Source organism: Harpia harpyja, chromosome 1 (genome assembly GCF_026419915.1).
Source record: "Harpia harpyja isolate bHarHar1 chromosome 1, bHarHar1 primary haplotype, whole genome shotgun sequence".
Lineage (NCBI taxonomy): Eukaryota > Metazoa > Chordata > Aves > Accipitriformes > Accipitridae > Harpia > Harpia harpyja.
The window spans coordinates 31738227-31752205 of NC_068940.1; the positions used below are offsets into that span (position 1 = coordinate 31738227).

A 13979-nucleotide genomic window follows, 5' to 3' on the forward strand; every position below is an offset into this window, starting at 1 on the left:
TCCCTCTCTTGATAAGGACCTTATGGAAGCTCCCATAGAATATCTTCTTCACTTCCTGCTGGTCAAAGGAGACTTCCTGTAAATCAGCCTTGTAGTCATGATTGAAATAGGTCAAGGATTTCTTACTGGCTACAGGGAAAATAGGACAAATAACAGCTTAGAATTAAAAGAGAAATTGATTTCACCCACATACGAACAATAGTAAATAAATAGGCTTAAACATGGTGAGAGACTTCAGGTGTTATAATGAAATTCTTCAAAACAATGGAAAAGAAAAAGAATATGTAAAACTAAAGAATATGTTACAAGTAGAATAAAAATGAAAATATGTCTCTTACTTGCACTAGGCAGTATTTAAAATGTAAGGTTGGCAGCAACAACAAAGCTTCCCAAAAAACTGCTGCCGTATAACAAAAACATTAAAACTTTCCAAGTGAATGCCCAAATGAGTTCTGCTGCTCGCAGAAATGTATGCAAATACCTGAATTTAATGTATTCAACAAGAAACCTTACGGTCAAGGTTAACACCGAGAAGGGGCTGGAAGTCCTCGTCTGTTATTTGCCACACAGCGAAGGGCTCCTTGGGGGTCTCGGGCAGGAGGCGCAGGAGGATGCTGATGGTGTGCTCGGGTGGGATTGCAAAGAGGTGGACATCGCTGGAATGAGACAAGCCAAGCAAGCATCAGTGGCTTCAAGCAGCGAGAGCCAGAAGACAACATCCTACAGACGGGACTCATCTGTTGTGTTTCTTGGACAGGGTGGCCTGGAAAAGCATCCCCCCCCTCCCTGGGAGCTGAAGACGATACGGCAGGAGAGAGCCTGGCCCCTATTTTGTGCATCCCTCTCAGGCTGTTGAAGCATGTGCTGAGCGATGAGCCCTCAAGGGCCTTCGCTTCGCGCCGGGGGGCATATCCAGGTGGAGCAGTCGATGTCAGTCCATCACTGCCAGAGCTGCCTCGGGGAATGCCAAGACACAGCGAGTACAGCCTTGATGCTTTTCAAAAGAGAGCCCAGCAGTAGCTTACAAAACATCCCTGCCAGGCTCCAAAACACTCCCCCAGGTCTCCTGTTTAAGAAGGAGGAATGGTCGTCATGTATCACGGGGTAAATCTTGGCAGAAATAGGTGTAAGTGCCCTTCAGGGATAAGCAGAAAGCACCCTACGGGTCCCCGCGTCCCAGCTGCAAAATGTGGGCTCAGTGCTGGAACTCAGGACCATGCAGCGATGCATGTCAGCATCTGCTGGCACGACCCAGCTCCCTCTGCAGCCACTGCCAAACCCATCGGAGCAGACTGGGCAGGAGCAGCAGCGAGAGGATACAAGGCAACGAGGAAGGTCAAATTGGTTATGCCTGTAATCTGAAACAGGACACATTTGCATGGGCATATACAGAACTCATCAAGCATCTTTTCAGGACTGATTCATAAATAATGCCAGGTTCTTATTTCTCTCTCTGTTTCTGAAGGAGTAATGTCCTTGGAAAGGCATATGTATCAGCTGAACAAAAGGATTTGCCCATAATTTTCTGAGTATTTAGACCAAAGAGTTCTCCGGATCTCCCCCACTCTGTTTACTCTAAGAAGCTTTGCTTCTTTAACTAAGATTAAACTGAGCCAGTGCCTCAGTAATTAGGCTTTAAACAAAGTAACACTGAATGTCAGGAGTCAGATCATTCCTGATTTATAGTTGCAAAAAATGAGTGAGGTGATGGGAGCTGCCTGGCCTGCTTGGGACTCTGCAGAGAAGCCTCGTACGCAACGAAACAGGCTCAAATCACAACCCAGTCGGTAGTTATTCCCTCTCATCAATAAATACCAAGCTGCAGAGAGCAGCTATGAGACAAATATTTTCTAAAGCAAAGATCTGTCTCCAAACCAGAGATGCTGGGAGAAGGGATTGAAGACGAAAATGTGACCTCAAACTGCCATCACCAAAGCGTACGTGGTTGTGGACAGAATGCCTAAAGAATGGTGCAGTGTCCAGACATGACATGATCCTTATGTCCATCACAGTAACTAACACTGCTGGAAAAAGTGATTTTGTAAAAAGGAAAAACCTCACTGTGAAAATGTTTGGCCACACAAAAAATATAATGAATACCCCTATTGCGTCCCCTTAACTTCTGCCTGACATATTCCCTACTCATCTTGAGGAAAGTCAGAGGTTAATTTCTTAATATAGTAAGGAAAAATACTCTGGCATTCTTTTCAGTCTACCTATGGTTTGATTTAGCTCATCATCTTTATCATTTCATTTTGAAGTTTCCAGTGGGGCTGCATCATTCATCCACAAATCAGTGATCTTCCTTTACTGTGAGCATAGCTAACATGTATGCGTGAGACTGATGATGATGACGACACCAGTCACAGCTCCACTCCCACCTGGTCCTCAGGGTGAGCTGAGTGTCTCTGAACAGGGTGAAGGTACGGGAACCGCTGAATATGAATGGCTCCATAGCTACGCCTTTAATGGAGGCGTATTCCTTCTCTACCAAGCCAAAAACTTCCATCATATCAAATCCTGGAACAAAGACAAACAGAAAAATAAGTGATTAGAAAAGAGTGCAAAAGAAGTGTGATTGAAGAGCAGGTAGAATTAGCCTCTAGCATGGAGAAGGCAATAGGAGAAAACACCATAGAAACCCGGACACCAACAAGGCTGCGCAAACTCACTAGAAACCTGGAGTGTACTTCATAAGTGGCAGCCAAGGAAAATAGTTTGTGTCTGTACCCTCTGTACACATTTGCTGTAATCTCCTCCTCTTGGAGAAGAGTAGACTAAGGATGGAGACTTTCACAACTGTGTTTTCAAATCTTCAGAATGAAAAACATATGAGAAAGAAGTTACTCCAACAATTTCTCCTTTTCAGCTAGATGCAAAAATATTATCTTCAAAAGACATGGAATCAGTCCAGTAACTGCTAGTAGGGAGAGAGAATTATTTCTGCTCTGAAATGACTTACATGTAAGAGTCAGAAAAATTAGGAAAGTACTTTGAAATACGAGCATTTCCATTTCTCTCTATTTTCATGAGACACCCAGGGTGACCTGCCTTATGTGGTCTACAGAGATTCTCCCTTGACATCTCTGACATCGCCTCCCCGGCTTGTGCAGCTTCATCTCACACTCCCAGCTCATCGTTAAAGCTCTGAGTCATTTTCTCATTTCAGTTTTCTGTTCAGTAAGACAAGATCTTGCAATTGGGATTCTTTTTTTAGTTTATCTGAGTTTGCAGCAGGCTGGGATGAAGGAGATAGCTCGTTCTTTAGCAAATGGAAAGGCTACAACTTCATTACAACACGGTGCTTTCAGTCTGGATTCCCTCACCCCTTCACCATTTACAATCTTTTGCAGTTTCTTGGCTTGATTTTTTATTTTGCCTGGGTATTGGTCCAGGGTACTTTTTTTTTTTTTTTTTTTTCATTTTCCAACAGTACTAGGGAGTTTGCCAAAAGAAATTACCTACTTGAGAGCCATTTATCTCTGATATGGAGTATTTCTCAGTCCCACCCATATCACAAAGCTCTTCGGGAAGGAGGTGATATCACTATAACAAGGACTAATTGCTTTCTAAGTAACAAATACATACGGCAACCCCAACAGCATGAAGAGGGGTTACGGCATAGACAGGAGAAATGGGAACTTGCTACCCTAGCAAAGTCTGTACAGCCTGACTGCACAGAGCTCTTTGGGTATCTGTAGCTCCTCTAGAGGATGCAAAGGTGATCTTGGTGATGGACTGTTTTTCTTAAGGAGCCTATATAAGTTAGGAATTGAAATCCTCTTGAAATTCAACAGCCATTTGAAGCCTAGCTTCCTTAAGGCCAGTGAAAATCCTGGCATTAAGCACTAACAGCTGAGAGCAGGAGCTGGTGGAACAGCAGGGGCATAGCAATTTAGTTAGTGCAGAATACTCTTCTACCCGATAAAGGAAATTTTCCTATTTTGGTTCTCAGAGTTCTCCCCTTTCCCTTTGGACAGGGAAACCATTTTCCCCCTGCTCAGCTCTTGCATATTTCTCAAAAGCCCACACCAGGTAGTGTTTTCACATTCACAGCCCAGCACCACTGGGGCTTGATATGCTACTGTACCTCGTACGGAGCCTTTGGTAGAGCTGATGGTGGGGCAGGCTGCGAGAAGAAAAGGGAAAAACTGTTAGGGGAAAAAAAGATGGTAGGGGATTATGGAAGCAAAGTAAATACAGTTCCTCTAGGTAGAGCAATGGAAAAACAGCGAAACTTAGAATATTCTAGAGCTTAATTCAGAGCCTGGTCTTTAACCTTGTTTATATATATATGGAGAGAGAGAGAGAGAGAGAATTTATGTTTATGCAAACATAAAGGTCATTCCTTGGCTTGCCCATCACAAAAATAAAAATACTGTCGTTCATCATCAAACATCTTCATGATCGCTTTCTTTTGACTAACTCACCTGGCACCTTACAATATGAAATACAAGGGAGCATCATGTTCTGCAAGTTTCTCTTTAAAAACAGACATCAAAATACTTTTTTTTTTAAACAGTGCTTTTACTGCAACATGCACCTTAATGGTGTTGTAAGGTAAAGATATCTGCAGTTCCAAATTTGTACCTGAAAGTCAAAATACACACAGAAAAAAAAAAAAAAATGTATCTCAGCCTGAGAGTTTGGCTTTTGAACTCTTTAGGGAAAAACAAAGAGTTTTGGCAAAGTTTTGCAGTTTGCCTTTCAGAAATTCCCTTGATTCCTCTAAGATGCCAAAGGACAGGAAGCAAAACCAGAGGAGAAAAGACTGGGATGTGAAGCTGGAACATGAGGCACCATGGTTATGAGCACTCTCCATTTTTAAGGCTCAGGTAAGAGAGTGTTTTAGAAAACAGAGCATGAATGCTACTTTCAGTTATCTGCTGCCATGTAAATCCCAGGCCATGGATGCCAGATGGAGCTGGGACAAAGGGAATGCTTGACGCAAAATGAGAAATGTCCCTGAAAATCAAGGAGACTTGACGAGATGGGCTATTTCATAAATGGTTTTCTAGGTCATCAGTATAATCGAATCTAGCAGATCATTACACTGAGGCTTCGTTATAGCCTTGCTATTGCTATTCTTGCATTAATGCCATTTCATACCTCATCAGAAAAGCAGGGCTTCCAACTTTCCATATGTAACTTTTGTAAAATGTGTAAAAAATTTAAAGGGGGTGACTTACCCTCCTCAAGGCACCCGAGATTCCTAAGTCTATAGGAGATTCAATGCCATTCTTCATGATCAAGACATACATCAAAGAAAGGGCACCCAAACCTAGTACTCTGATGGTCATGGGACTGCTGAAGCCAGGAGTTAAGCCACAAAGACCTACAAGTTGCCATGACCTCCATTATTCAACCTGCTGCGTAGTTTTATGTGTACATACCATAATTCCTGTAGAATTGGGTATAAAACTATTGAAGGCATCTATGGAAATCAGTGAAGAAATCAGTTACTGAAACTTGAGCCTCAAAACCATCTCTCTGAGCTTGACCAGCCCCTGGTTGTGGAGCAATGTCATACACCCAGGATGATCTGACTTATGTCTACAAGCTATACACTGCTCTCTCCCTTCCCCTCCCAGAATCCAACCAGCTTTGCAAAGGCATTGCTCAGAATTGAAGCATGATGAAGAAAAAAAAAATAAGAAATCCCCCCAAAGTTATATAAGTGGGCTATAAACTTGCCCATTTACCAGGTATCTGACTTTCTTGTTTGGGAGTCAGGGAGCTCCTTCTGACCCTTGCCCAGACCCCACGGACCCTCTTGCTGTCATCCCTGGCAATCCTCACCTCCTTCCCAGGCTGAAGGCACTTGGATTGCTCACAGCTCTTTGATCCAGCAATGCTCAGCTTAGGCAAATCATATTAGAGTCAGGGTAAGGATCCTTGGCACTGGCAGTATGCACTTCTGTTTTGAAGATTTTTTCTAGACTTTCCAGCCTAGGATTCCTGCTGTTTTGTTGTTCTCTTTGGTTTTTGATTTTCTCCCCAGGTCCCAGGCAAATGCAGTTATTCACTATACAATAAACATTCACTCCTGCAACATCAGACCACTTTTCCCAATAATTTGGTAACATATTGATATTTGAGTCTTTTACTGCACATCGAACAGTTTTGCCAGCATTATTGCATATCATCTCCACTTCTTAAAAAATGTTACTTTATAAAATATACAGAATTTAATATTTCTCCTATTGTCTTTTCAGCTATCATAGCCAAACAGCTATATTAAATTCTACAAGGTGACTCATCAGCCTTATGGGAGGATTGTTTTCTACTTGAAAGTTCACAGGACTTTTCCACTGTCGTCTGAACACCTATAGGTTTCCTCAATAAGCCACTTGAAAACTTAGTCTGATATGCTCTTTGCTGGGTACAAACAAAAATTTTCTTATCTAGTCTGCTTCATTCTTCCTTTCCCCAATACATTTTAAAACTGAAGTTTTGTTTAGAATCATTTCAAATAGACAGGAAAAGGCATTACTGCCATAATATCTGTAGTCTAATATTTGCTTCTTAACCACTTTTTATAACCCTGTTAATTCAACATTTCTTCCTAATCCATTTAATAGTTTGCTTTATATCAGCATATGAGAACATATGCTCATTAAATTTAATAAGGGACTTCAGAGGGAACTTTAATTTAAAACATGTCAACATTCCTTTTGCTCCATTTTGGTCAAGTTGTGCGGAAATCCTCTAAAAATACTATCAGTCATTTTACTAAGTGAGTCTGATATTAAGAAGTTATGTGGTTTCTGGCTGTCCTTGGACAGTCCCCAGAGGCATCTGTCAAGAAATGACATACTCACTCCTGCCTGCCCTGCAGAGCCCACACGGTGCGATTTGTTACGGAAAAAACTCAAAGCAAGACTTTATAGGAGGTGATTTACCCTCTGTTTTAGATGGAACGAATCCTCGTACCGAAGGGAATTTAGACAACACAGGAGCTGAAAGAGAAAGCAATGCACATGTGAGCTCTGTTATTCAGGACGGAGATGCCTGGCTCGAGACCCAGATGGTCACCAGCCCTTCCCAGTCATCCTGGAATTGCAAATAATACAGGGGAGGAGTGCAGAAGTTGAGGCAGAATTTTCCCTTTTCAAGGCTAGTAGTCTGCCCTGCTGAGCAAAACCCTGGCCTTGCCCACAGCCCAGTGCAAGCAAGGACATTGCTGCCCTGATAGAGATTGCCTCGAGACTGGTGGATGGAAAGTTATGAAGAACACACACGTGCTGACTGATACACTTACCCGTCCGGCCTGTCGTGGACGTGCTCTCGCTCTCTCCCGTGTAGTGGATGGCAGAAAGAATCACCTTGTAGGCTCGATCAGGCAGCAGCGACTGCAAGGTCACGCTGCTGCTTTTGCCAGAAGCCATGATCTACAGTGGGGTGGAAAAAGGGCCTAACATTTGGGCAGGCTTCCCGTTATAGCTCTTGCTCACACCCCAGAGTTACGTGGAGGGGTTCTAGTGGCGAGACCTGGGACAGCGGGGCTCAGGGCAGCACCCCTGCTTAGTTCAGGCAACAGTGAAAGCAAGCCGAGGAAGCCTGGCTATGCATTGCCATCACACCGGTCGTGTCCAACAGAAGAGTATTTCCTTATGTAAAGACCCCAATATTCCCCATGCAAATGGGTCAGAAGAGCCTAGTAACATGGTAACCAGTCTGGGTTTGAGTAGAAAATCTGGGTTTTAAAAGGTTAATATTTAACCTCCCTAAGTCAGAGGGGCAGTAGGTTTATCCTCAACCCCTCTGCCTCCAAAAATTCCCCACCTCAGTTCAGGGAGGGGAGAAAGCTGCATTATTAGCAGCTTTGATGGACACAAATATCTTAAGCGCAAAGAAGCCTGGAGGTCCTCTTCACAAGGCAACACACCAGCAAGTCACAGGAAGAGATTTATTTTTATACCCCTGCAAACCAGCTATCCTTATGGTAAACCCCACTGGAGTGAGCAGAGTTCCCCTGGGCATGATATTGTCCCCATGTCCCTCTGGTCCAGTGCCTGTCACGTACAAAGGAGCTAGAGACTTACTGTTTGCTGAGCACCGGCATCAGAAACAGGGTTGTAAGTGATTTTGTAGTGCTGTACGCGGCCGTCGGGGGGGGTCCAGTGGAGCTGGAGGCTGGTGGGGGTCTCAGAGTCAATGAAGAGGTTGGTGGGTGGGCTCCGGGAATCTGCAGCAGGGATTAAAGGTGAACGGCATAAAAGGCAGGTAGTAATGTCTATAAACAGGACCAGCAGCACTTGCTTCCAAGCCCATTTCTGAATGCTTCAGTGCTCTGCTGTGCTGTTAACCAACTCTCAGAGCAGAAGCAGTCACCTTGGGGACCGGGCAAGAGAGAAAAGAGATTCTAGAGGGATCAGGATTGCCCAAGTACAACACAGTGCAACTCGAGCATTCAGCAATTCGAAGCTTAGGACATGGGAAAAAATCTTGGAAGGGGGAAGAGTCCTGGAAGCACAAGGAAAAGAGATCCTTTGTATACGTCATGGACAAACACCAAAGGATACCCTTCATAAAGACCCAAACTGCAATTGAATTTCATCAAGGATCTGGAGACACACTGGATGACATCTTTATCGCCAATTAAACCTGGATCACTAATCAAAGTTAATCCATCATAATTTCTAGTATTTTCCAGCTTTTTCTTTCTGTTTTAAAAATATTCTAAAAAACCCCAGAGCAGCCAGCACACAACAGTTTTGTCTAGCGCTTCTCACACCAACACCCACAGCCTCGAGGAGGGGATCATGTACGGTGCCTGAGCTACTCTCCCTTTTCTGGCCCTGCACTGCGACGTATGGCTGTATCCCAAACAGGTGATGGGCTGAGCCGTGGTCAGCCAGAAAAGGGTTTGCCAGAGACCGAAGCTGAGCGATTTTTAATTATGTAAATGCATTTCTTTCCCTGGGGTCCTGCTGTGTATCAAACTGGACCTAGCAACAGAGGCTGTTATGCTGGAGTGATTTCTCCAAGCAGGGGTTGAGAGTCTTTAAGAGAAAAGCAGAGGGGGCTAAATCCATCCGCTGTTCAAACAAGGGGCTCGACAGTGTGGGGTCATCTACTCCTGGAGCTTATTTCCAAGCAGTGTCTTGCTCAGCACCAGTGTATGTGTCTGGCCTTGAACCCATGCTGGTGTGAAGGCACAGAAGCCTTGCACAGAGAAAAGGAAGCATTTTATTCAGAAGGGACTAAAAATGATGGGTGAGCCCTAAAGACAGTCAAGGACACACACCCAGGCTATGAGATTTCTATTCTGCGGTTTTACCTGTAAGGCTCTTCTGCCCACCCAGCAAAGTCTAGGGTGACCTTAGAGCACAGGTTAAATGAAGATCATTTGCATCTTCATTGATCCTCCTTCCCTTTTCTGTATAAAATGAGCTTACCTTTACTGAAGCTGAACCAAGATTGCTAGCAGCTGAATCAGGCTGGAGGCTGTTGCCGTGCATGACCGCAAGGTAAAGCGGAGAAGAAAACAAGTGTGGGAGGTAAAGTCACTTCAGCGGCACTATTATTAGTGCTGTGCTATACGTCTGCATCTTTGCTGGCTGCACTGGCTATTTCCTTCAGCTGAGGTAAGTGGAGGCTCTGTTTAAGTGAACTTTAAAGGGAAAGTTAGGGAAAGACTTCTGAGTTGGGTTTATTCTGGAAAGCCCCCAGGCCCGGCAGAATTTGATGGCATGGATCTGACAGCCAGGGGAAAGGTCGCCTCGTGATGCTGCCCAGGAGGAGAGAAGCATCTCTGACACAGAGGACACCACCTGTGTCTTCGACTACCTCTTGAACCTCTCTGCTCCTCCATAGGAGGAATCCCAGCCTGCTTGCTCTGGGGTCTAACCAGCATCACAGGCACATTTTCAAATAAGAGTAAAACCCTGGATTCCGCTCCATCAAAATACTCATCTGCAGTGATTATATAGGACATGTTTTTTCCCTTGCTGCCATGGGTTGAAGCTTCTTCCCCACATTTCAATCCTTTTTATTTGCAATGTATGCTTTGTTAGGCAGAGCTCACTGAGGAGCTGGATAAAGAACTTGAAGACATTTACCAGCCCCAGGCTGGAGATGCTGCTGGCACAGCTCAGCTAGAGCAACAGGGCACATAAGCACTTTGTAATCCACTTCAGTGCAAAGTCAGCCAGGGTAGCTCAGCCCAGCTTCAGCAGCAGTTCCCATCCAAACTGCTCTCTAGCTCTTTGCACAGAAGAGGATGACACGTGCTCGCGTGCTCTGCCCCGATGGCAAAAACTTCCAAGAGACACTTTCTGAGCAGATGGGGAGGACGGGGAGGGGTAACATTGCCAAATTTGGGAAGATCTTCCCGAGTCCATATTTACTAATTTTTGTCTCATCTTGCCTAAGCTGTGGGACTCCTTTCATGGCCCCACCTCTGTGGTTCTTATTCTGATGGACCAACAGACTACATGGGCTGTCCTATTGCAGCCTGGTCCATTTGTCCCTCTGCCTGGAAAAGCCCACGTTAGGAAACAATTGAGATTCAGAAACACACCTGGGATATGGTGGCTTAACATGTGACCATTTCTCCACTGAGCCTGGGACACAATGCAACTTCACTTTAAACTCCTGGGTAGGATTTGAGCTAAGCTGAGCAAGGATGGTGAGCAATACCTAACCATTTATGGTGACAGCATATTTCAACTGACAGCTTCAACAACTTGTTATACTGCTGAAATTCAGTTATATATAAAAAATACCTTAAAGGGCTGCCCTTGCATCCAGGTTCCCAAGTCATGTCACAGCCCTTTTGCTGTGGGGAGAGCCCCTGTGTCACCATGGACTGCTAACACGTCCTGCAACCCTCATTCACATCACTGCTGCCGCAGAGCCTCAATCCTGAAACACCGTGGCAGAGATAGAGACCACAATATCCTTGTCCTTCAGAACAAGCAGGTGACTGTTTTATTTTGTTCGAGCTCCTTTTCCTCAGCCTGGATGAAACAACTTCCCCTCAGTACAAGAGACGTCACTGTCTGCTGCTGAGCAGGATCAAAAGCCACCCCTTCCAGCATCTTCCAAGGATTATGGCTCAGCAACACCTCCATGTCCCAGGAGCTTCCTCTCCCAAAGAGCATCTTCTGCACTCCCACTAGCTTGCGTGAAAGGTTTGTATGTGTTTGAAGTACCACTAATGTTGTTTATTAATATGACAAATGATCGTCGTGTAGAGCCTTTGGTCAAGGATAAGGAGTTTGTTACACTTGACAATTTATAGTAACGTACTGAAAGGAGAGCTCTTAACCCAAATGAGACTTCAGTCTAAATATAACAGAGAGACAAGAAGAAACATCAGAACCACGGATAAGCACACGGTAACAACTTTGTTATCCGTGGTAAATAGATCAGTGCGCTTTTGTTCCTGCTCTGCTTCTTGGTAAGTCTGCAGAGAAAGGTTTGCTTATCTGGGTTACTGAAAAATAATCCTAAACTTTTTCTTTTTTTTCCTCTAGTTGAGACTAAGAATTGAACAAATACTACTCGCACCATGCATTTTGCGACAACTAAAGCACTCCCTTTGGCACCAGGTTTTTGCTTGGGTTTCAGGCTCACGTAAATTAAGGCAATAGCAGGGAGGGACCAGACTGATGGAAGGAAAGAGGGGGTTGTCAGCCCTCCCGCACTAGCACAGCACCGGGGAGGGGTGTCCTCCTCCTAGAATGATGCCCAGACCACCTGGCACTGGTCATGGGAATGAAATTAAGGTATCATCTCAGTTATTTATGTTGCAATGATCTCACTCCACGTAAATAGTTAAATATTCAAATAAATAATAATAATTTTTAAAAAAGGCTGAGGACCTGAGTTTTTCCAGCTACACATCTTAACTCCAAAAGTAATTTTTACTCCCTCTTGCTCTCTCTGAATATTTAATTACACCATTACAGCTTAAACACTAAGTGCTAAGCTAGATAAGAAGATAAGAAGGGGCCTGCACCATAGCACTGTCTCCAACTTTTGTTCTTTTTCCAGCTAAAGCTTCAGCCATTTTAAGTTGAGTTCATAAAGACATTGGAGATAAATCTCAAACCATAAGTTTGAAACAAATTTTCTTCCTAGCAGGAAGAGGAGAAACCTCATCCCAAGCCTACCAAATGACACATCACAGAGATGAATGGTTTTGATTTCTGTAAGAGGATGACGTTTCTGATGACCTGTTGTCTGTGAGGGACTGGTGTCTGCAGGGTCCCTTGAGTCTAACCCATTCAGCTTTGAAATGGGTGTTTCAGGTGGGGTGAGAGGGATTAGTGGTCCTGAATAAAATGAACTTTGTGTTCTCATCTCCTGCCCAGGGGAAGAACATGGTTCCATTTCACAAAACCAACATGCAAAGAGCATTGCTCTGACCTGGCATTTTTTTTCCCTTAACCTTCGGAGCAGAATGTATTCTGGGGAGGATGAAGGACAGGGAGAGAAGCTTGTGCTATCAGTGCTTCCTGCTGAGTTTCACTTCAGCCACTGCCCTTAAACTTCAGTGTTTCTTGCAAAGTCTACCAAGACATTTTTAAGAAAAATTTTTGTGACTTGACCTATTCCTATATAAGAGGATGTTGCCAAGAGAGGAAAAGAGAAAAGCAATGATGAAAGAAGAGTGGTTTCTCAACCTCCCCTAACACGTACTTTCGGTTTTGTTTAGCACAGCCTGATCACTGCTATTCACCAAGCAACCCAAAGTCTGCCATCCTGAGGAGAACTAGATAGCTTTCATTGGTGTTCCAGCCCCCAGAATTTCATTTTACAATGAAAATTAGGATGGAAAGGGCTCAAAAATCAAACCAAGGGTTTGGGGTTTTCCAGATAACATAAGAGATTGCCATGCCCTAGGTGAATGAGTTACCATTCGCCAGCTCTGACATATAGACAGACCCTGTTGGACATCCTAACCACTTGTAATTGCACAGTACAAGGTGGTACTTTTTGCTTGAAACAGTAAAGGTTTGAAGTATACCACATCCCAGAATTTCCCAGAGTCCTGCCTAGTGCCACGTCTTCCCATATGTCCATTGCACAAGCCTCATTCAATTTGCTGGCATCCCCAAGTGTCCTCTGAACTGCCCAAGATCAGCCCTGCCTCCTGAAAAGCATCAGCCATCCCTTCTCCTGTGCCATTTCTCCCCTGTGGGCACTTCTTACTTTAAAGATTAAAAAGAAAGAACCACCATCCAAGACATTGATTGTACATGCAAATATTGGCCCTGAGAAGTGCGTGGCACTGTTCTGACTGCTCATGCAAACTGACCAGCAGCACCCAGGCACTGAGACTCCGGTTTGGCTGCCCAGCTGCACACCTGATTTTTTTTGAGCGCTTTGCTTTCTTCTTGCAGCAAGGCAAATTCTGACATCCCTAAGGCATCCTTGTTCCTGAACAAGGACAGCAGCTGACAAGCAGAAGTCAAATTGCCTTCCATGTCCCACCGGGGTGCCAACACCAGCAAGGACTGGCTTGTTCAAATATGCCTAGAAGGGCACCGTCACATGTCATTTGCAGTGGGCTGAGAGAGCTCCTCTGACATTTTGTAATTCATGGCTTAAAGCATAGCTGTTCATTTTCCAAAGCCTCTAAACAGCTCTAATTGTCCCTTTATCATTATATACCTGTAGAATGCTAGCTTTTTTTTTTTTTGTCAGTATGCAGCTTCTAGGTACTGGCCTGAAGTAGCTTTCTGTAAACAAATGTTATTATTACTCATTATTATTAAAACCTGAGCTTCTTATTCCAAGATTACCATTTGCTCTGAGCTTCGTCAGCTCAACACCAGCCTAAATGAGTTTATTTCTGCAAAGGAGGTTGAGAGCTGAGAGACGGAGGAGGCGAGGACTGCTGCTGTTGAATGAATTGTATTCCATTCACTGCCAACAAAGCCATTATACAGGCAATATTAATTAAGAGGACCTCTGGGAGTGCCACTTTTTAACCTCATATCCTGCCTGTACAAAGCGAGATTTAG

At 44.2% G+C, this 13979-nt stretch overlaps 1 protein-coding gene across 1 annotated transcript in view; it reads right to left on the reverse strand.

Annotated features, from left to right (window-relative positions):
• Positions 1–13979, reverse strand: part of COL20A1 (collagen type XX alpha 1 chain) — a 52371-nt gene that overhangs the window by 16052 nt on the left and 22340 nt on the right. The window contains exons 19-25 of the mRNA XM_052785515.1: positions 8046–8188; positions 7262–7391; positions 6903–6959; positions 4091–4129; positions 2382–2520; positions 514–656; positions 20–129 (exon numbers count right to left, since the gene is read on the reverse strand). Coding sequence (XP_052641475.1) covers positions 20–129; positions 514–656; positions 2382–2520; positions 4091–4129; positions 6903–6959; positions 7262–7391; positions 8046–8188 — 761 coding nt within the window. The remainder of the gene's footprint in view (positions 1–19; positions 130–513; positions 657–2381; positions 2521–4090; positions 4130–6902; positions 6960–7261; positions 7392–8045; positions 8189–13979) is intronic.